Genomic DNA, 24,717 nt, shown 5'->3' with positions numbered 1-24,717 from the left:
GATGCTCGGCGCCCCCAGGTCGGTGCGCCCCCCCCCACTTGCCCCCACTCACCTCTCACTCACCTCTCACGCCCCCCACTTGCCCCATCGGGCAGCGTCTGTGGAGAACACGGATGGGTGACATCTTTTGGGTCACGACCCTTCTGCAGACCTGAAACGTCGCCGATCCACGTTGATCATTGATGCTGCCTGACCTGCAATGTTACTCCAGCACGTTGTGTCCTTTTGTACATGAACCAGCATCTGCAGTTCATTGCATCTGCTAAAGATGGGCACAAAGTGCTGGGGACAAAAGACGTCACGGCGCAGGGCGGGCGTACGTCACGGCGCAGGGTGAGGGAATGTCACGGCGCAGGGCGGGGGAATGTCACGGCGCAGGGCGGGTGTGCGTCACGGCGCAGGGCGGATGGCTGGCGGACGTGCGGGCGGCTCGACGCGGTGCCCAGATGCTCTGCGCCCCCAGGTTGGTGCAGGCCCCCTCTCTTCTTGCACTTGCTTCCTCACCCCGTCCTCTCCCCTCACCTTCCTCTTCCTTTCTCCCCCTCCCCTCACTTCCACCGTCCTCATCCCCCCATCCATTTCCCCCCCTGCCTCTTCACCACCTCTCCCCTCCTTCATCACCCTCTCTTCTCCCCCTCTTCCCTCATCCCCTCCGCTCCCCCTCTCCTGCCCCTCACTCCCCCCTTTTCCCTAGTGTTGTAGGATAGTGTTAGTGTGCGGGGATCGCAGGTTGGTACGGACTCGGTGGGCCGAAGGGCCTGTTTTGCGCTGTATCCCTAAAGTCTAAAGCGCACGGGGGCTGCGGGAGCACCAGCGGATACACACCGGCAAGCGCCCCTTCACCTGCCCGCTGTGAGGCTAGCGCAGTGGTATCCAAAGAGGGCCAGATTTGATAACGTGAAAATACCCAAGGGCCAATGGAAATGCATTAGGTAACTTATCATGGGAAATTAGATGTTGTCTGTTAACATTTAAGTTGCAGATAAATCTTAATCTTATCAAAAGATAAATACAATAAATGCCATAAGTCCATGTGCAGTACTGTATTTATAAATATTTTTTTTGCTTTTCATAGTGACAGCTATTACCATTTGAAAAAGCTGACATATCAGATCTAACGCAAATTCAAAATACTCAGAAACTAGAATTTATTCATTTCAGATGGCCAAGAAACAGGTACTGACATTAATGAGAAGGGTGATACTGAGATCTTGACTTCCGTATGTAGGCCAGGTCTGGTTTGAAAGCAGTGGTTGAGATGCGTAAAATATCACGCAGGTGGGAGTCACTGAGTCTTGACCTGAAGCGGTTCTTGTTGAAGTTCATAATTGAAAATGTCTGCTCACACAAATATGTGGAGCCGAACAATCTCAGCATTTTCTTTGCAAATGTTCTTATTTATGGAAACCGGCCTTTATCCAGCTGCCGATAAAAGTTTACAGGAGAAAGGCTGCTGGTGTCGACTGCCACCCATTGTCACACTGCAGCTCAATGAGCTCCAGCTGCAGCTGTTGTGGAGCATCATCAGGGTCGACGGAGAAGGGGGAAGAGAAGAGCAACATGTCCTTGTCGATAGCTTCAAAATCCCAAAAACGTCCGTTAAACTCCATTGTAAGAGATGCAATGGCTGTTGCGTACCTCTTTGTTTGCGCACAGATATTGTCCTGTGTAAAACTGTTCATGATCTCACGCAAAGCTGGAAAATGTGCGGTGCATGGCTCTGTCTGTGACAGGTGTCTTTGGAAAAGTTACAGCTTGGTTCCAAAGGCCTTAATGTGTGCATATAGCTGGCTCACCATTGCGTCTTGACATTGGAGGCTAATGTTCATCGCATTCAGATGCTTTGTTATGTCAACCAAAAAAGCCAAATCTGCCAGCCATATAGTATCTGCAAGTTCTTGCATCGATTGTCCCTTTTGAGTCAGAAATTGTCCAATTTCCTCTTGGAGAGAGAAAAATCGCTGCCGTGCAGACCCTCGACTCAGCCACCTCACATCGTTGTGATATAATACATCTCCATATTCAGCCTGGATGTCGAGCATGAACTGTTGAAACTGGCGGTGGTTTAGGGCTTTAGAGCGAATGAAGTTAATTGTCTTTACCACCGGTTTCATAACATGATCAAATTTCAAATGTTTCGCGCAGAGAACCTGCTGGCGGAATTATACAGTAGAGTTTAATAGCGTTGCCTCCTTCTTCACTAACTTTGTTACAGATCAGTGTGGATAATCCACTTCGTTCACCAGCCATAGCAGGCACGCCATCGGTAATAATCCCACTAACTACCCCATGGTAGTTTGATGTCATCAACAGCTGAACAAACAGAAGCAAATAAATCCGTTACTCTCGTTTGGCCTTTAAGGCTTTGAATGTCAAGCAGCTCTTCTACGTTCATGTAATCGTCAACTCCTCTCAAAAAATCAGTGAGTGTCAGATAAATCTGTGCTTTCATCACAGGCTAATGAAAAAAAATCTAAATTCATCCCCCTGTCACCCAGTTGTCTCTTAGTATCTGATGATATGTATTCAATTCTCCATGCCACAGTGTTACGAGCCAAGCAAACATTAGCAAATTCTTGCTTTGTCTCGGGACAAATGCATGACACAGTCTTTAATAAACTCACCCTCCGTAAACGGTTTGCCATGTTTAGCGATTAACGTGGCCACTTCGTAGCTTGCTTTGGTGATGTTTTCATTTGACTCAAGGGCCCTTGAGAAGAACCGCTGTTGTGAGGCCAAGGCAGAATGGAGTTGGCGGCAAGGGGTCACAGCATGGTTCACACTGCCAGACAGAGTTACAGAGTGGTGCTGCCACCATGATGTGAAAAGAGGAATTTCATTTTGAACCTGTATGATTTATTCATTCTGTTAGACAGTGCTGGTGGGCCATAAATATTAAATTTTAAGACGGAAGCTGCGGGCCGTATAAAATCTGACCTCGGGCCTCGATTGGCCCCTGGGCCGGACTTTGGACATGTCTGGGCTAGCGTTTTGCCCGCTCCTCCACCCTGCTGGCACACCACGCTGTGGATGGGCACTGTTTAGGCAGACACAAAATGCTGCATGGAATGGGTAACATTTTGCGTCGAGGCCCTCTTCAGTCTCGACCCGAAACGTCACCCATTCCTTCTCTCCGGAGATGCAGCCTGTCCCGTTGAGTTACTCCAGCGTTTTGTGAACACCTATCAGTTGCCAGGCTTTGTCCAGCACCCATCTCTTTGTTCCAGCTTCCCCCCCCTTCCCCCGACTCCATCAGTCCAAAGAAGGGTCTCGACCCGACACGTCTCCTGTGCATTCCCCTCCAAAGTGCCGGTAGAACTCAGCAGGTCAGCCATCTGTGGTGGGGACCGGATGGAGAAGTGTTCCTAATATCAGCCCCCCTTGGCCCTGTCGACAATGTGGTGTCCATTCTTGGGAATGGGGTGCAAGGTCCGAGCTGACCAGTCATCGACAGCCGCTCCCTCGAGCGGCATCTCTTCGTAGGGCGTAGGCAGCTGGTGATTATCTGCATGGTGTCGTTGAGGGCGGCGTCTGGCTTGCTGGTATGAGCGCTGCAGCACCATGCTGGGGCGGTGTACTCAGCGCGCTGTACACGGGCGCAAGAGCACTGGTTCGGAGAGATGTCTTGGCGCCCCATGACGATCCGGCCAAGCAATGCAGGACGTTGTTCCGTGCCAAGACTTTAGCACGGAGAGCTTCAAGGTGTTGCTTGTCGGTCAGCTGCCGCTCTAGTTTCACCCCGGGGTATGTAGGGAATGGGTTGTAGGGTCGGGGTGACAGCAGGAGCAGATGCTGGTTCATTCTCAAAACGACACAACGTGCTGGAGGCGGGGTCTGTGGAGAACATGGACAGGTGACGTTGCACAGAGTGCTGCAGCAACTCAGCGGCTCACGCAGCGATTGGCGGAGGGCGCTGTCTGTCTGAGGGGCGGGGCAGCGGTTCGACCAATAGGACGCGCTCACCTGCGCCGAGGGGCAGAGAGGCGTCTCTGATTGGGCGGACGGCGGGAAGCGGCGGTACCTGGTCCTTTGTGACGTTTTGGCCGGTGAGGCGGGACCTGCTGGCATTGGCCGCTGGTGCTGCCCGTCAGTGGGGCAGGGGCGGGATCGGCTCCCATTGGCCGCTGGCACTGCCCGTCACTGTGCGTAGGGGCGGGATCGGCTCCCATTGGCCGCTGCCGCTGACCGTCAGAGGGGGTAGGGGCGGGATCGGCTCCCAATGGCGGCTGGCGCTGTCCGTCAGTGGGGTAGGGGCGGGATCGGCTCCCATTGGCGGCTGGTGCTGCTCGTCAGTGGGCGTAGAGGCGGGATCGGCTCCCATTGGCTGCTGGCGCTGCCCGTCTGTAGGGGAGAGGCCGGATCGGCCCCCATTGGTGGCAGGCGCTGCCCGTCAGTGCGGTGGAGGCGGGACCTTGTCTCCGGTCACGTGAGGCGGGCCGGTGCGTCGCCGCCGCCGCCGACAGGACGAGGCCTCCGCTCGCTCAGCGCCGGGAGCTCAGGTGGGTAACGGCCGCCACCGCCGCCTCCGCTCGGCCTCGCGTCCTATCACCCGTCCCCTCCTCCCTTCCCGAGGGCGATCCTGCGGTCGCCGACCAAAGGAGTGGGATGTGAGTGAATGAGGGAAGGAAGGAGGCCTCGCGCCCTTTGGTCCTCCCATTGCAGCGACCCTGGCGGCTGGAGGCCGCGGCGCAGCGTCTCTGGTCAGCCGGCCGCAGCGCCCCGTGGCGGCGGGAGGCCGCGGCGCAGCGTCTCTGGTCCTCCTATTTCAGTGCCCCCTGGCGACGGGAGGCCGCGGCGCAGCGTCTCTGGTCGGCCGGCCGCAGCGCCCCCTGGCGGCGGGAGGGTATTCTTCGGCCCCCTCGGTCATGGCTGACCATGGGTGATGCATCCTAGTTGGCTGCTTGCTCCACACCTGGGTGGGCTAGAGCAGCGTCGTTTGTGGCTGAAGAGACCAATGCGGGAGTGACGGTGTCTGTCGCACAGGTCACATTTATGTGTGGTGTCTGGTCTATAGACAATAGGTGCAGGAGGAGGCCATTCGGCCCTTCGAGCCAGCACCGCCATTCACAGTGATCATGGCTGATCATTCCCAATCAGTACCCCGTTCCTGCCTTCTCCCCATACCCCCTGACTCCGCTATCCTTAAGAGCTCTATCTAACTCTCTCTTGAACGCATTCAGAGAATTGGCCTCCACTGCCTTCTGAGGCAGAGAATTCCACAGATTTACAACTCTTTGACTGAAAAAGGTTTTCCTCATCTCAGTTCTAAATGGCCGTCCCCTTATTCTTAAACTGTGGCCCCTGGTTCTGGACTCCCCCAACATTGGGAACATGTTTCCTGCCTCTAACATGTCCAACCCCTTAATAATCTTATACGTTTCAATAAGATCCCCTCTCATCCTTCTAGATTCCAGTGTATACAAGCCTCGTCGCTCCAAGAGTTTTAGTATATAGATGCTTCGGTGAGTGAGCGAGATCGTGACGATTTCTTTTGCATTGTAACTTGTAATGAACTTTATTATTTATCTTGTTTTATAGTTTACTGGGCAATCCCATGCGCATTTGTGCAATTTTGGGCTGTGGGAGTTTCACGTATCACCTTAAGTGGTGAAGGAAAATAACTGTAGAGGCTGGTACAAATCGAAGGCATCACAAAATGCTGGAGTCTAAAGAAGGGTCTCGACCCGAAATGTAGCCCATTCCTTCTCTCCTGAGATGCTGCCTGACCCGCTGAGTTACTCCAGCACTCTGTGATGCTTGAACAAGTGGATGCTGAATGTATGTGAGAGACACAGCTGTCAATTTGCAACGGGAAACTGTTTCTGCCCACCTCCCTTCAAACTCCAGGGGGAAAAAAACTGCTGGCTGCTGGTTTAAATCGAAGGTAGACACAAAATGCTGGAGAAACTCAGCGTAGGAGAATAACTGCAGATGCTGGTACAAATCGAAGGTATCACAAAATACTGGAGTAACTCAGCAGGTCAGGCAGCATCTAGGAGAGAGGGAATGGGTGACCTTTCGGGTCGAGACCCTTCTTCAGAATGAAGGTTACTAGGTTAATTCCCGGAATGGGGGGACTGTCATATGTTGAAAGACTGGAGCGACTAGGCTTGTATTTAGAAGGATGAGAGGGGATCTTATTGAAACATATAAGATTATTAAGGGATTGGACACGTTCGAGGCAGGAAACATGTTCCCAATGGTGGGGGAGTCCAGAACCAGGGGCCACAGTTTAAGAATAAGGAGTAGGCCATTTAGAACGGAGATGAGGAAAAACTTTTTCAGTCAGAGAGTTGTGAATCTGTGGAATTCTCTGCCTCAGAAGGCAGTGGAGGCCAATTCTCTGAATGCATTCAAGAGAGAGCTAGATAGAGCTCTTAAGGATAGCGGAGTCAGGGGGTATGCGGAGAAGGCAGGAACGGGGTACTGATTGAGAATGATCAGCCATGATCACATTGAATGGTGGTGCTGCCTCGAAGGGCCGAATGGCCTCCTCCTGCACCTATTGTCTATTGTCCTAGATGCTGCCTGACCTGCGGAGAAACTCAGCGGGTCAGGCAGCATCTCTGGAGAGAAGGAATGGGCGAGGTTTCGGGTCGAGACGAGACCCTTCTTCCGAAGTCTGAAGAGGCGAGATACCAAACTCACTTATTGCCACAACAAATTATCCTCCAACATTTCCGTCGCCTCCAACGGGATCCCACTACTGGCCACATCTTCCCATCACCACCACTTTCTGCTTTGCGCAGAGACCGTTCCCTCCAAAACTCCCTGGTCCACTCGTCCCTTCCCACCCAAACCACCCCCTCCCCAGGTACTTTCCCCTGCAACCGCAGGAGATGCAACACCTCAGCGGGTCAGGCAGTCCCCTTTACCTGTTCCCCCCCCACCCTCGACTCCATCCAAGGAGCCAAACAGTCTTTCCAGGTGAGGCAGAGGTTCACCTGCACCTCCTCCCACCTCATCTACTGTATCCGCTGTTCCAGGTGTCAACTTCTCTACATCGGCGAGACCAAGCGCAGGCTCGGCGATCGCTTCGCTCAACGCCTCCGCTCAGTCCGTCTTAACCAACCTGATCTCCCGGTGGCACAGCACTTCAACTCCCCCCCCACTCCCAATCTGACCTTTCTGTCCTGGGCCGCCTCCATTGTCAGAGTGAGGCCCAGCGCAAATTGGAGGAACAGCACCTCATATTTTGCTTGGGCAGATTACACCCCAGCGGTATGAACATTGACTTCTCTAACTTCAGATAGTCCCTGCTTTCCCTCTCTATCCCCTCCCTCTTCCCAGTTCTTCCACCAGTCTTCCTGTCTCCCAACTACACCCAATCTTTGTCCCGCCCCCTCCCCTGACATCAGTCTGAAGAAGGGTCTCGAACCGAAACGTCACCCATTCCCTCTCTCCAGAGATGCTGCCTAACCCGCCGAGTTACTCCAGCATTCTGTGAAACGTCACCTATTCATGTTCTCCACAGATGATACCTGACCCGCTGAGTTACTCCAGCACTCTGTGAAACGTCACCTATCCATGTTCTCCACAGATGCTGCCTGACCCGCTGAATTAACGAGAGGATTTCAGTACAGGAGTAAAGAGGTTCCTTCTACAGTTCCTTCTGTGGCCCCTGGTAAGACCACACCTGGAGTATTGTGTACAGTTTTGGTCTCCTAATTTGAGGAAAGATTGAAAAGACTAAGCTTATATTCACTGGAATTTAGAAGGATGAGAGGGGATCTTATAGAGACGTATACAATTATAAAAGGACTGGACAAGCTAGATGCAGGAAACATGTTCCCAATGTTGGGCGAGTCCAGAACCAGGGACCACAGTCTTAGAATAAAGGGGAGGCCATTTAAAACTGAGGTGAGAAGTAACTTTTTCACCAGAGAGTTTTGAATTTGTGGGATTCTCTGCCACAGAGGGCAGTGGAGGCCAAATCGCTGGATGGATTTAAGAGAGAGTTAGATAGAGCTGTCGGGGCTAGTAGAATCAAGGGATATGGGGAGAAGGCAGGCATGGGTTACTGATTGTGGATGATCAGCCATGATCACAATGAATGGCGGTTCGTATAGGCTCGAAGGGCCGAGTGGCCTCCTCCTGCACCTATTTTCTATGTTTCCCTGTTGCTGCAGCATTTTGTGTTGCTTCGTGTCTCTGTGTGCATGTCTGTGTGCATGTCTGTGTGCATGTCTGTGTGCATGTCTGTGTGCATGTCTGTGTGCATGTCTGTGTGCATGTCTGTGTGCATGTCTGTGCGCGCACAGTGTGTTTGTGAGCACAGTGACGGATTTGCCCTCGTCTCTGCCACAGGGTTCGTGAGGACAAGACGACGGCCGACAGAGAAAGAGAGCCAGGAGACCAAGCGTTGGAGAGCGGGCGGCCAGGGAGGAGGGCGCTTATCTGGCGAGCCAGGATGGAGGCAGAGGGCGGAGAGCGAGAGGAGGCCGGGAGCAGCGAGGGGCAGCGGGCAACGGCCGGGAGCAGCGAAGGGCTGTTGGACGCAGCCGGTGGGGAGCGGGGCACGGCCGGTAGCAGCGAGGGGCTGTCGGACGCAGCCGACGGGGAGCGGGCAACGGCCGGGAGCGAGGGGCTGTCGGACGCAGCCGGCGGGGAGCGGGGCACGGCGGCGGCAGCCGGGAGCGAGGGGCTGTCGGACCCAGCCGGTGGGGAGCGCGGCACGGCGGCGGTGGAGGCCCACATCTGCTCAGTGTGCGGTGTGAGCTTCGGGCAGCCGGCGGAGCTAGCGGCCCACGCGGCGGAGCATGGCGGGGAGGTGCGCTACGAGTGTGAGGTGTGCGGGGAGTGGTGGCTGTACCCGCGGCTGCTGGAGGCTCACCGGCGCATCCACACGGGCGAGACGCCGTACGCCTGCACGCTGTGTGGCAAGGGCTTCACCCGCTCCGGCAACCTGCTGGCCCACCAGCGGGTCCACACCGGCGAGCGCCCCTTCCCGTGCCCGCAGTGCGGCAAGGCCTTCAAGACCTCACAGCACCTGAAGGAGCACTGGCGTGCGCGCCGCTGCGCGGGGCCCGGTCCCGTGCTGCCCGCCCGCATCTCGTACCGTTGCACCGACTGCGGCAAGAACTTCCGCAGCTCGGACGAGCTGGAGGACCACCGCGGCGCGCACACCGGCGAGCGGCCCTTCGCCTGCCCCGTGTGCGGCAAAGCCTTCCCGCGGGCGTCCGGCCTGCGGCGTCACCGCATCGTGCACACCGGCGAGAAACCCTTCACCTGCTCTGTCTGCGGCAAGGGCTACAGCCAGTCGTCTAGCCTGGTCGCCCACCGCACCGTCCACACCGGCGAGTGCCCGTACTCCTGTGCCGACTGCGGCAAGGGCTTCACCCGCCTCTCCCACCTCAGCCAGCACCGCCGCGTCCACACCGGCGAGCGGCCCTTCGTCTGTGCTCAGTGCGGCAAGGGCTTCACCCACTCGTCCAGCCTCCTGCGGCACGGACGCGTACACTCCGGAGAGCGACCCTTCGCCTGCCCGCTCTGCGGCCTCGAGTTCTCCCAGTCCTCCCACCTCCGCCGCCACCTGCCCGCCCACACCGGCACCAAGCCCTTCGTCTGCTCAGAGTGCGGCAAGGGCTTCACCGAGTCGTCCAACTTGCTGCGTCACCGGCAGATCCACACCCGCGACTGACCCCCTCCCCCCACCGACCCCTCCCCTCTGACCCCTCCCCCCCACTGACCCCTCCCCTCCCCCCCACACCCGTGACTGACCCCTCCACCCCCCGACCCTCTGACCACGACCCACCCCCCCACACCCGTGACTGACCCCTCCACCCCCCGACCCTCTGACCCCTCCCCTACACCTGTGACTGATCCCTCCACCCCCCCGATCCTCTGACCCCTCCCCCCCCACACCTGCGACTGACCCTCTGACCCATCCCCCCCACACCCGCGACTGACCCCTCCCCCCCACCGACCCCGACCCTCTGACCCCTCCCCGCCCCCCTACATCCGTGACTGACCCTTCCCCCACTGACCCCTCCCCCCACTGACCCCTCCCCCCACTGACCCCTCCCCCCCACTGACCCCCCCCACCCGCGACTGACCCCTCCCTCACAGAGCCCTCCCCCACTGACCCCTCCCCCCCACACCCGAAACTGACACCTCCCCCACTGACCCCTCCCTCACTGACCCCTCACCCTCTGACCCCTCCCCCTCTCCCCACCCCACCGACCCTCCCTTCTCCACACCTGCGACTGACCCCCCCTCCACGACTGACCCCTCCCCCACCCACACCCGCGACAGACCCCTCCCCACCGACCCTCCCCACCTCACACCGTGACTGACCCCCTCCCCACATCCCTCTCCCCCCACTCCCCTCCATTCTGCCGAGACCCTCACCAGCGCTGCAGCCTATGCATGACAACAAGACCCAAACTACGCCGTACAGCACAGCAACATGCCCCCCTTCTCTCTCTCTCCCCCTCTCTCTCTCCCCTCCTTTCTCCTCCCCCTTTTCTCTTTCCCCCCTTCTCTCTCTCTCCCCATGCAGTTAATGCAGATAAGTGCCGGGTGTTGCATTTTGAAAAGTTAAACTGAGGCAGGACCTTCACAGTGAACGTCTGGGCCCTGGGGAGTGTTGTAGAGCAGAGGGATCTAGGAGCGCAGGTACACAGTTCCCCAGGTAGACAGGGAGTGTTGTAGAGCAGAGGGATCTAGGAGCGCAGGTACACAGTTCCCCAGGTAGACAGGGAGTGTTGTAGAGCAGAGGGATCTAGGAGCGCAGGTACACAGTTCACTGAAAGTGGCGTCACAGGTAGACAGGGAGTCAAGGCTTTCAGCGCATTGGCCTTCATCAGTCAGAGTATTAACCGTAGAATGTAGAAACAGTGCAGTACAGCACAGCACAGCACCAGGCCCTTCAGCCCACGATGTCTGTGCTGACCCTGACACCAAGTTAACCCCACCCTCTGCCTGCACGTGATGCATATCCTCCATTCCCTACTTATCTATGTATCTACCTAAAAGCCTCAAACACCAGTATCGTATCTGCCTCCCCTCCCCCTCCCCCCCCCCCCCCCCCCGCAGCCCGTTCCAGCCCCCACCCCCCTCTGTGGAAAAAAACCTTTCCCACACATCTCCTTTAAACTTTGCCCCTCTCACCTTAAAGCTGTGCCCTCTAGTCCTCGATAAAACCCCTCACGGCCGACTGATCCACGTGGGATTCCAGCGATCCTTGCTTTAATGATGGTCGTATGGTCATAATTTAGGGGTAAAATTAGGCCACTCGGCCCATCAAGTCTACTCCGCCGTTCAATCCATGGCTGATCTACCTCTTCCTCTCAACCCCATTCTCCTGCCTTCTCCCCCATAACCTCTGACAACCGTTCTAATCAAGAGTCTATCCATCTCTTCCATTGACTTGACCTCCGCAGCCTCCTGTGGCGAAGAGTTCCACAGATTCACCGCCCCCTGACGAAGGAGAAAAACATGGAAGACGGGGGGGGGGGGGGGGGGGAGGGGTGCGATGGAGGGGTGTTATTGTGGCTGGAGGTCGGTAAGGGTTGCCAACTCCCTCGCTCCCAAATAAGGGACAAGGTGACGTCACCGCCCCGCTCCCCACGTGACCTCACCCGGCCAGGGTGCTCCCGCTCCATCAATGGTGGCCGCCCGGGCCAGGAGGCGGGTTGCTAGGCAACCTCCTTTAGGCGGCTTCCGGGCCTTCGGGCCTACACTGTCCAGACCTACAGCGTTCGGGCCTACAGCGCCCCCCCCGGGGCCTAGTACAGGGCAAGGGCAGTCCCATACGGGACAAACCAATTTAGCCCAAAATACGGGATGTCCCGGCTAATACGAGACGGTTGGCTAACCGTAGAATGGGAAAGGTTCTGAGTGTCTACCATCTCTGTGCCTCTGCCTAGTGTCCAAGCCGAGTGTCTATAGCTAATGCCCTCTAATCCAGGCATCGTTCTCGTAAAGCTACCCATGTTCTCCAGAGATGCCGCCGGACCCGTTGAGTTACTCCACCACTTTGTGTCTAATTTTGTAAACCAGTTCCTTGTGTCTACAATTCTGGGGAACCTCCTCTCCACATCCTTCATAGAAACATTGAAAATAAGTGCAGAAGGAGGCCATTGTGATCATGGCTGTTCATCCACAATCAGTAACCCGTGCCTGCCTTCTCCCCATATCCCTTGATTCCACTAGCCCCTAGAGCTCGATCTAACTCTCTCTTAAATCTATCCAGTGATTTGGCCTCCACTGCCCTCTGTGGCAGAGAATCCCACACATTCACAACTCTCTGGGTGGAAAAAGTTCCTTCTCACCTCATTTTTAAATGGCCTCCCCTTTATTCTTAGACTGTGGCCCCTGGTTCTGGACTCGCCCAACATTGGGAACATTTTTCCTGCGTCTAGCTTGTCCAGTCCTTTCATAATTTTGCACGTTTCTGTAAGATCCCCCTCTCATCCTTCTAAATTCCAGTGAATACAAGGCCAGTCTTTGCAATCTTTCCTAATGTCAGTCCCGCCATCCCGGGGATTAACCTGGTGAACCTACGCTGCATTGCCTCAATAGCAAGGACGTCCTCCCTCAAATGAGGGCATGAATTTAGCGTGACCCCCCCCACCACTCGGTATGCAGTGGGCCAGTGAGGAGGGGCGGATATATGGTTGCCAAATGTCCCGTATTAGCCGGGACATCCCGTATTTTGGGCTAAATTGATTTGTCCTGTATGGGACCGCCCTTGTCCCGTATTAGGCTCGGGGGACGCTGTAGGCCCGGACGCTGTAGGTCCAGACGCTGTAGGTCTGGATAGTGTTGGCCCGGACGCTGTAGGTCGGGACGCTGTAGGTCCGGACAGTGTAGGTCCGGACAGCGTAGGCCCGGACAGTGTAGGCCCGGACCGTGTAGATGCGGATAGTGTAGGCCCAGATACTGAAGGTCTGGCCCGAGCGACCGCCATTGGTGTAGCGGGAGCACCGTGGGCGCTGGCTGAGTGAGGTCACGTGGGGCGCGGGGCGGTGACGTCACCCTTTGTCCCGTGTTTGGGAGTGAGGAAGTTGGCACCCCTAGGTGGGTGTGACTGCAGGACTCTGGGGCAGGGCAGAGGGGTAACGTGGGGGGGGGGGGGGGGGGGGAGGAGGAGAGGGGGTCTCTGCCGCTGTAGATGCCTCCACGCACCGTCATCGAACGCACGGGTGCGGCGTGAGCGAGAGAGACTGAGGCTGTTCGGCCCTCCCACTGCCGTTCTGTGCCCGCCCCACGTTCCGGGGTCCGTGAGAGAGTTGCTGAAGGCCGATCGGGAGCCGGGACGGAGGAGGGGCCGAGTCTTCTCAGAGGCAATGGCAACACGACCCCCCCCGTCTCGCAGCGATTGACCCGAACCTGCTCCGGGGCAGAGACATCCATCCGACGGTGGTGGAGCCCACGCATGGTGAGGTACGGTAGTCGCCACTCAACCCCCTCGGCCCTCCACCCCCCCTACCCTCCACTCGGCCCTCCATCCCCCCCTCCCCTCGGCCCTTCACACCCCTCCACCCCTCCCCTCGGCCCTCCACCCCCCTACCCTCCACCCCCCTCCCCTCCATCCCCCTCCCCTCGGCCCTTCACACCCCACTCCTCTCCATCCCCCTCCACTCGACCCTCACCTTCCCCTCCCCCATAATGTGTCGTCCCGTCCCCCCCGCACCTCTCCCTCCCTGAACACGCCACTGCCCTTCCGACCCTCCCTAGGGAAAGCTTCTGACTGTCTACCCTCTCTATCTTGTCTCACCAGGAAGCTTCCGGGGCCGGGCGATCCGGCGGTGTTCACGGCTGCAGTCCGGGGTGTGAACGTGGAGGGAGAGGGATCCGAGAGGCCGGGGCACGGCACGGAGATGGCTGACCGTTCACCACCACTGCCAGGACAACCCACCAGCCCCTGGAGGGCAAGTACTGACCGCGAGTGGGCAGGAACCACAGACGCTGGTTTACACCGAAGAAGGACACGAAATGCCTGGAGTAACTCAGCGGGAACGGGCAACATCTCTGGAGAGAGAAGGAATGGGTGATGTTTCAGGTGGAGACCCTTCTTCGGACCTGACCAGTTGGCGGGAAAGTCGTCAGGCCGCGGCAGCCTGTGGGACCGCTGCTGTCTCAGACACCCCCCCCCCAAGAGACCGACCCTGACCTCAGGCGGAGGAGTAGAGCAGCCTTGCATTCAGTTTTAGAAAAGGACGTCATCAAGCTGGACAGGGCGCAGAGAGGATTAACGAGGATGTGGCAAGGACCTGCCCGGAGGAGTTCTACGGGAACGATCCCAGGAATGAGTGGGTTGACTTGTGGTGCAAGGTGACCTCACCCAGCCAGCGGCCACGTGCTCCCGCTCCACCAATGGCGGCCGCCCGGGCCAGGAGGCGGGTTGCTACGCAACCTCCATCAGGCGGCGCCCGGGCCTCCGGGCCTACACTGGAGGTAAAATGTCGGACACCTAGAGTGTCGGGACCTAAACAGTCCGGGCCTACAGTGTTGGGACCGAAACTGTCGCGGCCTACAGTGTCCGGGCCTACAGCATCCGAGCCCACAGTGTCCGGGCCTACAGCGTCCGGGCCCACAGTGTCCAGGCCTACAGTGTCCGGGCCTACAGTGTCGAGACCTAAACTGTCGGGGCCTACAGCGCCCGGGCCAACAACATCCAGGCCCACAGCGTCCGGGCCTACAGCGCCGCCCGGGCCAAATATGGGACAAATGCGGTCCCTTATGGGACAAAACAATTTAGCCCAAAATACGGGATGTCTCGACTAATACGGGACAGATGGCAACCCTAGGGTTAACCTATGATGAGCGTTTGTCAGCACTGGGCCTGTACTCGCTGGAATTTAGTAGAATGAGGGGGGACCTCATTGAAACGCACAGAATAGTGAGGGGCTGGATAGAGTGGATGTGGAGAGGATGTTTCCAGTAGTGGGAGAGTATAGGACCAGAAGGCACAGCCTCAGAATTAAAGGACATTCCTTTAGGAAGATGAGGAGGAATTTCTTTAGTCAGAGGGAGGTGAATCTGTGGGATTCTTTGCCACAGGCAAAGTCAGTGGACATTTTTAAGGCTGGGATGGATAGATTTTTGATGAGTACGGGTGTCAGGGGTTATGGGGAGAAGGCAGGAGAATGGGGTTAGGAGGGGAGAGATAGATCAGCCGTGATTGAATGGCCTAATTCTGCTCCTATTACTTATGACCTTATGACCTTATGACTCGAGGGCCCGAGCTACAGGGAGAGGTTGGGGCAGGCTGGGACTTCATTCCTTGGAGTGCAGGAGGATGAGGGGTGATCTTATAGAGGTGGACAAAATCACGAGGGGAAGCTTTAGGGTCAACGCAGTACTTTACCCCCAGAGTAGAGGAATGGAGAACCAGAGGACGGCCAGTAAACCTACAAACCAGGATGTGGGGTGAAACCCGAGCACCAGGAGGAAACCCACGCGGTCACAGGGATGGGCGGGAAAGGCAGAGAGGGTTAGGGCCAGACGCGGGCATGTGGGACTAGGTTCGCCGGGCATGGCTGTGTGTTTCTGTGCTGTGGGACTGACGGGGCTCAACAGGGTAGCAGTTTGATGCTTCAGCCTGCATCGACCCAGGAGAACTGCACTCCAGATGCTTCATTAGTTTGTTGTCCTGCACACCGACCAGGAGGCGATGAAATCACCCGTTCACACGCAGCCGCCAGAGCAAACAGTGTACATACGGTGATGACAAACGCAATAAATGCAATATCCAGTGCAGAACAGTGCAAGATTGTGTCGCACGGACCAGAGGGGCCGAAGGGCCCGTCTCCGGGCAGGGCGACCACCGATGCTGTCCGGGTGGAGTTTGCACGCTCCCCTCACGGTGGTTTGGGACGTGGGAGGGACGGGAACAAAGGAAGCACCGGTTGGACAGACACAAAGCGCTGGCGTAACTGCGAGACTGGCAGCCTCTGTGGGAGAAACATTCACTGGATGGATTTAAGAGATAGTTAGATAGAGCTCTAGGGGCTAGTGGAATCAAGGGGTATGGGGAGAAGGCAGGCACGGGTTACTGATCGTGGACGATCGGCCGCGATCACATTGAATGGCGGTGATGGCTCGATGGGCCGAATGGCCTCCTCCTGCACCTATTTTCTATGTTTCTATGAACGGATGGCGTTTCGGGTCGAGGCCCTTCTACGGACTGGGCGTCCAGGGAGAGGGAGACAGAGATATGGAAGGGTAAGGTGAGACAACGAGAGATCAAAGGGGATGCAGATCAAGGGAAATGTAGAATAGATCAACGTTAACTCGGAGACGGTGACAACATTAGCAAATATATTCAGAGTTGCTGCCTGACAGCGAATGCAGTGCCAGAGACCCGGGTTCCATCCCGACCACGGGTGCTGTCTGTGTGGAGTTTGTACGTTCTCCCCGTGACCTGCGTGGGTTTTCTCCGAGATCTTCCGTTTCCTCCCACACTCCAAAGACGTGCAGGTTTGTAGGTTAATTGGCTTAGTAAATGTAAAAATTGTCCCTCGTGTGTGTAGGATGGTGTTAGTGTGCGGGGATCGCTGGTCGGTGCGGACCCGGTGGGCCGAAGGGCCTGTTTGCACGGTGTATCTCTAAACTAAACTAAACTCTACCACCGCGGCGCGCATCTTAAAGAGGTGTATAAAATATGAGGAAATAGGTTTACAACAAAGCTTTTCAGTGTACCTCGGTACACAGCCATGTGTATTTATTTATCATCACGTATACAATTAAACATTACACAGTGAAATTCATTTTGCACGTCATGCCAGTGCCACCATGTTTGGTTCCATTCCGCAACGCCCTGGTGTCGTCCGCCGCTGCTCCCCGTGCTCTAGGCCGCGTGCAGTCCACGCGCACGGTCTCTCTGAGTGCCGCAGGCCCACTCCCCCCGTCGAGGCCATTCCCTCCCTCCCTCTGCCGGCCTGCTCGCCACCTCTCTGGCCCGCAAGCCGGGACTTATGAGGAAGGGATGGCTCCGCTCTGCGACGGGAGAGTTCCTCGGGAGACCCCACCCCCTCCTCGCCGCCGCTCCTCTTAATGAACTGAACTGAGACAGGGCGGATGTACAGTCACAGATGAACAAGACGTTGATGAGGCCACTTAATGCATTATTGTGTTCAGTTTTATTCACCTTGCTTTGGGAAGGATGTTGTTCAGCTGGAAAGAACGCGGTGAAGATTTACATGGCTGTTAAACATAGAAAACAGGTGCAGGAGGATGCTATTCGGCCCTTCGAGCCAGCACCGCCATTCAATGTGATCATGGCTGATTATCCACAATCAATAACCCGTGCCTGCCTTCTCCCCATATCCCTTGATTCTGCTAGCCCCTAGAGCTCTATCTAACTCTCGTTTAAATCCATCCAGTGAATCGGCCTCCACTGCCCTCTGTGGCAGAGAATTCCACAAATTCACAACTCTCTGGGTGATTTTTTTTTTCTCATCTCGGTTTTAAATGGCCTCCCCATTATTCTTACGCTGTGTGTCACCTGGTTCTGGACTCCCCCAACATTGGGAACATGTTTCCTGCATCTAGCTTGTCCAGTTCTTTCAGAATTTTATACGTCTCTATAAGATCCCCTCTCATCCTTCTAAACTCCAGTGAATACAAGCCAAGTCTTTCCAACCTTTCCTCGTACGACAGTCCTGCCATCCCGGGGATTAACCTGGTGAACCTACGCTGTACTGCCTCAATAGCAAGGATGTCCTTCCTCAAATTTGGAGGAAATTAGGAGCTTCATGTTCCTTGGTGTTTATATTACACAACGATCTGTTGTGGGCCGACGACATTGATTCGTCAGCCGTGAAGCTACAACGCCTGGACCTTGTGAGACTGAGGATGTTCCCCACGTCTGCAGTGACTAACGAACCTCTTTAGATGCCCCATAGAAACCGTATCACAGCTGGGTTTGGGAACAGCTCTGCCCACGACCACCAGAAACCGCAGAGAGTTGTGGGTAGGGTTGCCAACTTCCTCACTCGGGACAAGGTGATGTCGCCGGCCCGCGCCCCATGTGACCTTTCCCAGCCGGCGGCCACGTGCTCCCGTGTTGGCTGCCCGGGCCGGGAGGCGGGTTGCTATGCAACCTCCGTCAGGCGGCGCCCGGGCCTACACTGTTGGCGTGGACTCGGTGGGCCGAAGGGCCTGTTTCCGTGCTGTATCGAGGGTTGCCAACTGTCCCGTATTAACCCATATTAACCGGGACATCCCATATTTTGGGAGGACCTCTTTACTCCTATATTCAAATCCTATATTCAAATTATGAAAGTCCCCCCTGCAGGACCTATACATCAGGAGGTGCAGATCAAGAGCAAGCAAGATTATGGGGGACCCCTACCACCCCAGCAACGGACTGTTCCAGCTGCTACAGTCAGGCAAACACCTCCGCTGTCACGCTGTGAAAACAGAGAGGATGAGACGGAGTTTCTTCCCACAGGCCATCAGGGCTGTGAACTATCATAACTCCAGGGAGTGCTGTAATTGTAATTTTGTTTGCACAATCCGCAGGCATTGCCACTTTCATTTCACTGCACATCGTGTATGTGACAAATAAACTTGACTTGACTTGAGTAAATATTTTTGCCCCATTGTCAGGTTCCCCTTGGCTAACAATGAACCATTCTAGACACAAAAAGCTGGAGTCACTCAGCGGAACAGGCAGCATCTCTGTGTGGAAAAGTTGCCCCTCGGATCCCTATTAAATCTTTTCCCCTTTACCTTAAACCTATGTCCTCTAGTCCTCGATTCCCCTACTCTGTGCAAGAGACTGTGCGTTTACCCGATCTATTCCTCTCGTGATTTTGTACCCCACTATAAGATCTCCCCTCATCCTCCTGCGCTCCAAGGAATAGAGACCCAACCTGCTCAACCTCTCTGTGTAGCTCACACCCTCTAGTCCTCGATTCCCCTACTCTGGGCAAGAGACTCTGTGCGTTTACCCGATCTATTCCTCTCGTGAGTTTTGTACCCCTCTATAAGATCGCCCCTCATCCTCCTGCGCTCCAAGTCCCAGCCTGCCCCAACCTCTCCCTGCAGCTCAGGCCCCTCGTAAATCTCTTCTGCTCACATTGAATGGCGGTGCTGGCTCGAAGGGCCGAATGGCCTAATCCTGCACCTATTTGTTTTCTATGAATGCACCTTTGGGCAAACTTTGCAAATGTGCCTGCTGGCGAAACCTCTGGTTTGTTTAGCTGGGGAGCATGTGAGAGAAAGGGCATTTAGTATAAGAAAATAACTGTAGATGCTGGTACAAATCGAAGGTATTTATTCACAAAATGCTGGAGTAACTCAGCAGGTCGGGCAGCATCTCGAGAGAGAAGGAATGGGTGATGTTTCGGGCCGAGACCCTTCTTCAGAGAAAGGGCATGTCATGGACTGACGGGCAGCGCCCTCCCTACTGTCACTCACAGTGCCACGAGGGGGGCGGGGAGAAGAGGCGCCCCGCCCTTCCTCTGCCAGCGCCCTCTGATTGGTTGGAGGACCAGTCTGCCGCTCGGTCCTCCAGACGCCCTGATTGGTTGAAGGACTAGTCCTGCCCTCAGTCCTCTCGAAGCCCTTATTGGTTGGATGAACGATCCGCCCCCCCGTCCTCCAGATGCTCTGATTGGTTGAAGGACCAGTCCTCCAGACGCTCTGATTGGTTGGAGGAGCGATCCCGCCCCCCCATCATCCTCCGGTGCCCTCTCATTGGTTGGAGGACCAGTCCCGCCGCCCATCATACTCCGGCGCCCTCTGATTGGTTGGAGGACAGGTCCCGCCCCACCCCCCTCCGGCGCCCTCTGATTGGTTGGAGGACCAGACCGCCGCCGCTCGGTCCGGCTACCGATTGGCCCGGGCGGCCGTCGGTCAGCGGCGCGCGTCACGTGGTGGGGGGAGGGGGCGGGGCGGGACGTCGCGCTGAGGGGCGCCGTTCGCTCCGCCGCCATTGAGGAGACGCCTGGGCCACCCTCGGGTAGGTTCCTTTACGCTTCCCCTCCTCCCTTCTCTCATTCTCTATCCCCCCCTTCCTCCTCCATCGGCGAGCACGCGGCGGTGCCATGAGGGGACTCACCGCCGCCATGGTGGCGCCGCCCGAGGCCGCTCCTCCTCCCACCGCCGCCCGTTACCCGGAGCCGCGCACGCGCGCTGGCGCCCCCTCCCCCTCCACTCCGAGCGTGCGCATGCGCGGCCCGGCGCTCCCGCAGATAGAGCGTTTGCTGCCGCGCGGTGCGCTCTGGGTACCGGCGATGCCATTCCCCCCCTCCCCCTGCTTACACTAAGGAACATAGACAACAGGTGGAGGAGTCGGCCATTCGAGCCAGCATCACCATTCAATAGACAATAGGTGCAGGATTAGGCCATTCGGCCCTTCGAGCCTGCAACGCCATTCAATGTGATCATGGCTGATCATTCTCAATCAGTACCCCGTTCCTGCCTTCTCCCCATACCGCCTGACTCCGCTATCCTTAAGAGCTCTATCTAGCTCTCTCTTGAATGCATTCAGAGAATTGGCCTCCACTGCCTTCTGAGGCAGAGAATTCCACAGATTCACAACTCTAACTGAAAAAGGTTTTCCTCATCTCCATTCTAAATGGCCAACCCCTTATTCTTAAACTGTGGCCCCTGGTTCTGGACTCCCCCAACATTGGGAACATGTTTCCTGCCTCTAACGTGTTCAACCCCTTAATAATCTTATATGTTTCAATATCATCATGGCTGATCATCCACAATCAGTATCCAGTTCCTGCTTTCTCCCCATGTCCCTTGATTCACTCAGAGAGTTATAAATCTGTGGAATTCTCTGCCTCAGAAGGCAGTTGAGGCCAATTCTCTCGATGAATTTAAAAGAGAGTTAGATAGAGCTCTAAGGGCTAGCGGAATCAAGGGATATGGGAGAAGGCAGGCACGGGTTACTGACTGGATGATCAGCCATGATCACATTGAATGGCGGTGCTGGCTCGAAGGGCCAAAGGGCCGAATGGCCTCCTCCTGCACCTATTGTCTATTGTCCATTCAGTTAGCCCGGAGCTATATCTAACTCTCTTGAAAACATCCAGTGAATTTGCCTCCACTGCCTTCTGTGGCAGAGAAATCCACAAATTCACAACTTTTTCCTCATCTCAGTCCTAAATGACCTACCCCTTATTCTTAAACTGTGACCCCTGGTTCTGGACTTCCCCAACATCGGGAACATGTTTCCTGCATCTAGCGTGTCCAATCCTTTAAGAATTTTATACGTTTCTATAAGATTGGAACAGAACACAAAGGACTGCAGGTGCTGGTTTACAAAAGAAAATAAATAAAGTGCTCGAATAACTCAGTATGTCAGGCAGCAACTCTGGAGAACATGGATAGGTGACGTTTCACAGAGTGCTGGAGTAACTCAGCGGGTCAGGCAGCATCTCTGGAGAACATGGATAGGTGACGTTTTACAGAGTGCTGGAGTAACTCAGCGGGTCAGGCAGCATCTCTGGAGATCACGGATTGGTGACTTATAGAAACAAAAAATTGCAAATGCTGGTTTATACCAAAGGAAGACACAAAGTGCTTTAGTTACTCAGTGGATCAGGCTGCATCTTTAGTTTAGCTTACAGTGCAAAAACAGACCCCTCGGCCTACTGAGTACGCACCGACCAGCAAACGCCTTACACTAATACTATGCTACACATGTGTAGGAAACATTGCAGATGCTGGTTTAAATCGATGGAAGACACAAAATGCTGGAGTAACTCAGCGGGACAGGCAGCATCTCCGAAGAGAAGGAATTCCTTCTCTCCAGAGATGCTGCCTGTCCCGCTTAGTTACTCCAGCATTTTGTGTCTACCTATCGTTTTGAGTCTTTAACCTGGGCAAACAAAAGGTGCAGAGAGAGAGAGAGTGACGGGGATAGGTGAAGGGGGAAGAGAGAGGTGGTTGGAGGGACAGAGAGAGAGAGAGAGACGCGGAGAGTTGGACATTATGTTTATTCTCATGTACATTGAGAAACTGAAAAACCTAGCTTGCTGTCCTGTCAAATTATACTGTACATACGTACACATCACGTGGCGGCGCCTAACGGCAGCGGCTGACTAGCAGTCTGTCCGTCTTTTTTTTCCCTTTTTTTGTTGTGTGTCGGTGTTGGGATGGTTTTTATATATATTTTTTTGGTTGTGTATGTGTGGGAGGGGGTGGTGGTGTGGGTGGGTGGGTGTGGGGGGGGGGGGAACTTTTCTCTTCCTCACGGCGCGGGGTGCGGCTCGGCTGCGGGGCCTAACATCGCCCGCTGCGGCTCGGCCGCTGGACTTTACATCACCCGGTGCGGCTTGGCCGCTGGACTTTACATCCCGGTGCGGCTTGGCCGCTGGACTTAACATCACCCGGTGCGGCTTGGCCGCTGGACTTAACAGTGCCCGGTGCAGCTCGGCTGCGGGGCTTATCATCGCCCGGTGCAGCTCGGCTGCGGGGCTTTTCATCGCTGGTGCGGCTCGGCTGCGGACTTGACATCGCCCGGTGCGGCTCGACCATGGGACTTAGCTGCGCAAGGCTTGGTCGCGGGCCTTTCATCGCCCGGTTCGGCCGCGGGACGTTTCAGCGCCCGGTGCGGGGACTGTGCGGGTCGGTCGGGGACGAGCTGTCTGTCCGTGGGCGTGGGGAAGAGAGGGGAAGTTTTGTTGCCTCCATCACAGTGAGGGGGTGTTTGGAGTCACTGTGATGGACGTTTGTGTTGGGGTCATGTGTCTTGTGTTCTTTTTTTTTCTATGACTGCTATGTAGTTTCGTTTGGTACTTCGGTATCGAACGACAAATAAAGCTCTGTTATACCTGTTATACCTGTTATTTACAAAACAGGCACGGCACAGTGCGGAGAGAACAATCCCAGAGTGCAGAATGTAATGTTACAGTTATGGAGATTTAAACCAGCATCCTGCAGTTTGAGTGCAGGAGGAGGCCACTCAGCCCTTCAAGCCAGAACCACCATTCACCGTGATCATGGCTGATCATGCACAATCAGTACCCCGTTCCTGCCTTCTCCCCATACCCCCTCACTCCGCTATCATTAAGAGCTCTATCTAACTCTCGAAAGCATCCAGAGAATTGGCCTCCACTGCCTTCTGAGGCAGAGAATTCCACAGCATCACAACTCTCTGGGTGAAACAGTTTTTCCTTATCTCTGTTGTAAATGGCCGACCCCTTATTGTTAAACTGTGGCCCCCGGTTCTGGACTCCCCCAACAGCGGCAACATGTTCCCTGCTGCTTACTTTCAGTGACTGATTGGTGTACCGGTTAACCTGCCCTCCCTCCGTCTGTCCGCAGGTTTGTTGTTGTGATGGAGGCAGAGGAGGTGGTGGCGGCGGAGGTGGTGACGGTGGAGGAGGGGGAGGAGGAGGGGGAGGGAGAGGGTGACCCTGACCCTCCCCGAGCCAAGGCTCCCCCTCCCCGCCCGCCACCGGTGGACGGCGGCGGCGCTGACAAGCCCTTCTCGTGCCCGGGCTGCGGCCTGGGTTTCCGTCGCTCCTCCAACCTGGCACGCCACCGGTGCCGGCCGAGCGGCGAGCGGCCGTACAAGTGCGGCGACTGCGGCCGAGCCTTCAACTACCCGTCGGAGCTGGCGATCCACCGGCGCAGCCACACCCGCGAGCGGCCCTTCGTGTGCGCACAGTGCGGCAAGGGCTTCATCTACTCCTCCAACCTGCTGACCCACCAGCGGGGCCACACGGGCGAGCGCCCCTTCTCCTGCCCGCTGTGCGGCAAGGCCTTCGCCCGCTCGTCCAGCCTGGCGGCCCACCAGCGGGTGCACTCCGACGAGCGGCCCTACCCGTGCCCCGAGTGCGGGCGCCCCTTCAAGAGCGCCAAGGAGCTGAAGATCCACAGGCGGCTACACGCGGGCGAGCGCCCCTTCCCGTGCCACGAGTGCGGCAAGGGCTTCACGCAGCTGTCCGTGTTGCTGGACCACCGGCGCACACACACGGGCGAGCGGCCCTTTGCCTGCGCCGAGTGCGGCAAGGCCTTCGCCCGCTCGTCCAGTCTGGCGGCGCACGGTGGCGTGCACTCCGAGGAGCGGCCTTACCCGTGCGGGCTGTGTGGCAAGCGCTTCAAGAGCTCGCGGGAGCTGAAGACCCACGGGCAGGTGCACTCCGAGGAGCGCCCCTTCCCGTGCGAGGTTTGCGGCGAGCACTTCCGGCAGGCCCGCAACCTGCTGGCGCACCGACGCACGCACACGGGAGAGCGCCCCTTTGCCTGCCCGCTGTGCGGCAAGGCCTTCGCCCGCTCCTCCAGCCTGCTGGCACACCAGCGGGTGCACTCCAACGAGCGGCCCTACCCCTGCCCGCTCTGCTCCAAGCGCTTCAAGAGCGCTCGCGAGCTGGCCACCCACCGGCGGGTGCACACGGGCGAGCGCCCCTACGCCTGCCCGCTCTGCCCGCGCCGCTTCGCCCAACCCTCCATCCTGCAGACCCACCGCCGCACCCACACCGGCGAACGGCCGTACGCCTGCGCCGCCTGCCCGCGCAGATTCATCTGCTCCTCCAGCCTCCTCAACCACCGCCGCACACACACACGTGAACGCCCCTATGCCTGCCCCGCCTGCGGCAAGACCTTCCGCCAGGCTGCCAACCTGCAGAGCCACAGCCGCACCCACCTCTGACCCACCCGCACCCACACACACACCGCCCACTGTGCCAAACCCACCCTCACTCACCCACACTCTCACCCTCACTCTCCCCACCCTCCCTCACCCACACTCTCACCCTCACTCTCCCCACCCTCCCTCACCCACACTCTCACCCTCACCCC

At 56.7% G+C, this 24,717-nt stretch overlaps 1 protein-coding gene across 1 annotated transcript; it reads left to right on the top strand.

The window, feature by feature from the left end:
- Window positions 1-341: 341 nt before the first annotated feature.
- LOC144601212 (uncharacterized) lies at window positions 342-24,717 on the top strand. The gene is made up of 3 exons (XM_078413190.1): window positions 342-463; window positions 8,308-9,639; window positions 23,239-24,717. Exons 1-3 carry the CDS (start codon window positions 342-344, stop codon window positions 24,566-24,568), a joined length of 2,784 nt encoding a protein of 927 aa, XP_078269316.1. The 3' UTR covers window positions 24,569-24,717.

Source organism: Rhinoraja longicauda, chromosome 16, assembly GCF_053455715.1.
Source record: "Rhinoraja longicauda isolate Sanriku21f chromosome 16, sRhiLon1.1, whole genome shotgun sequence".
Lineage (NCBI taxonomy): Eukaryota > Metazoa > Chordata > Chondrichthyes > Rajiformes > Arhynchobatidae > Rhinoraja > Rhinoraja longicauda.
This window is presented reverse-complemented; position numbering and strand designations above follow the sequence as displayed.

Bases quoted from the DNA above. Each gene is read 5' to 3' on its own strand.
- LOC144601212 (XM_078413190.1), top strand. From the start codon at position 342: ATGTCACGGCGCAGGGCGGGGGAATGTCACGGCGCAGGGCGGGTGTGC. The intron at 464-8,307 runs GTTGGTGCAGGC...TCTCTGCCACAG, and splicing joins CAGATGCTCTGCGCCCCCAG to GGTTCGTGAGGACAAGACGA. The intron at 9,640-23,238 runs ACCCCCTCCCCC...GTCTGTCCGCAG, and splicing joins CAGATCCACACCCGCGACTG to GTTTGTTGTTGTGATGGAGG.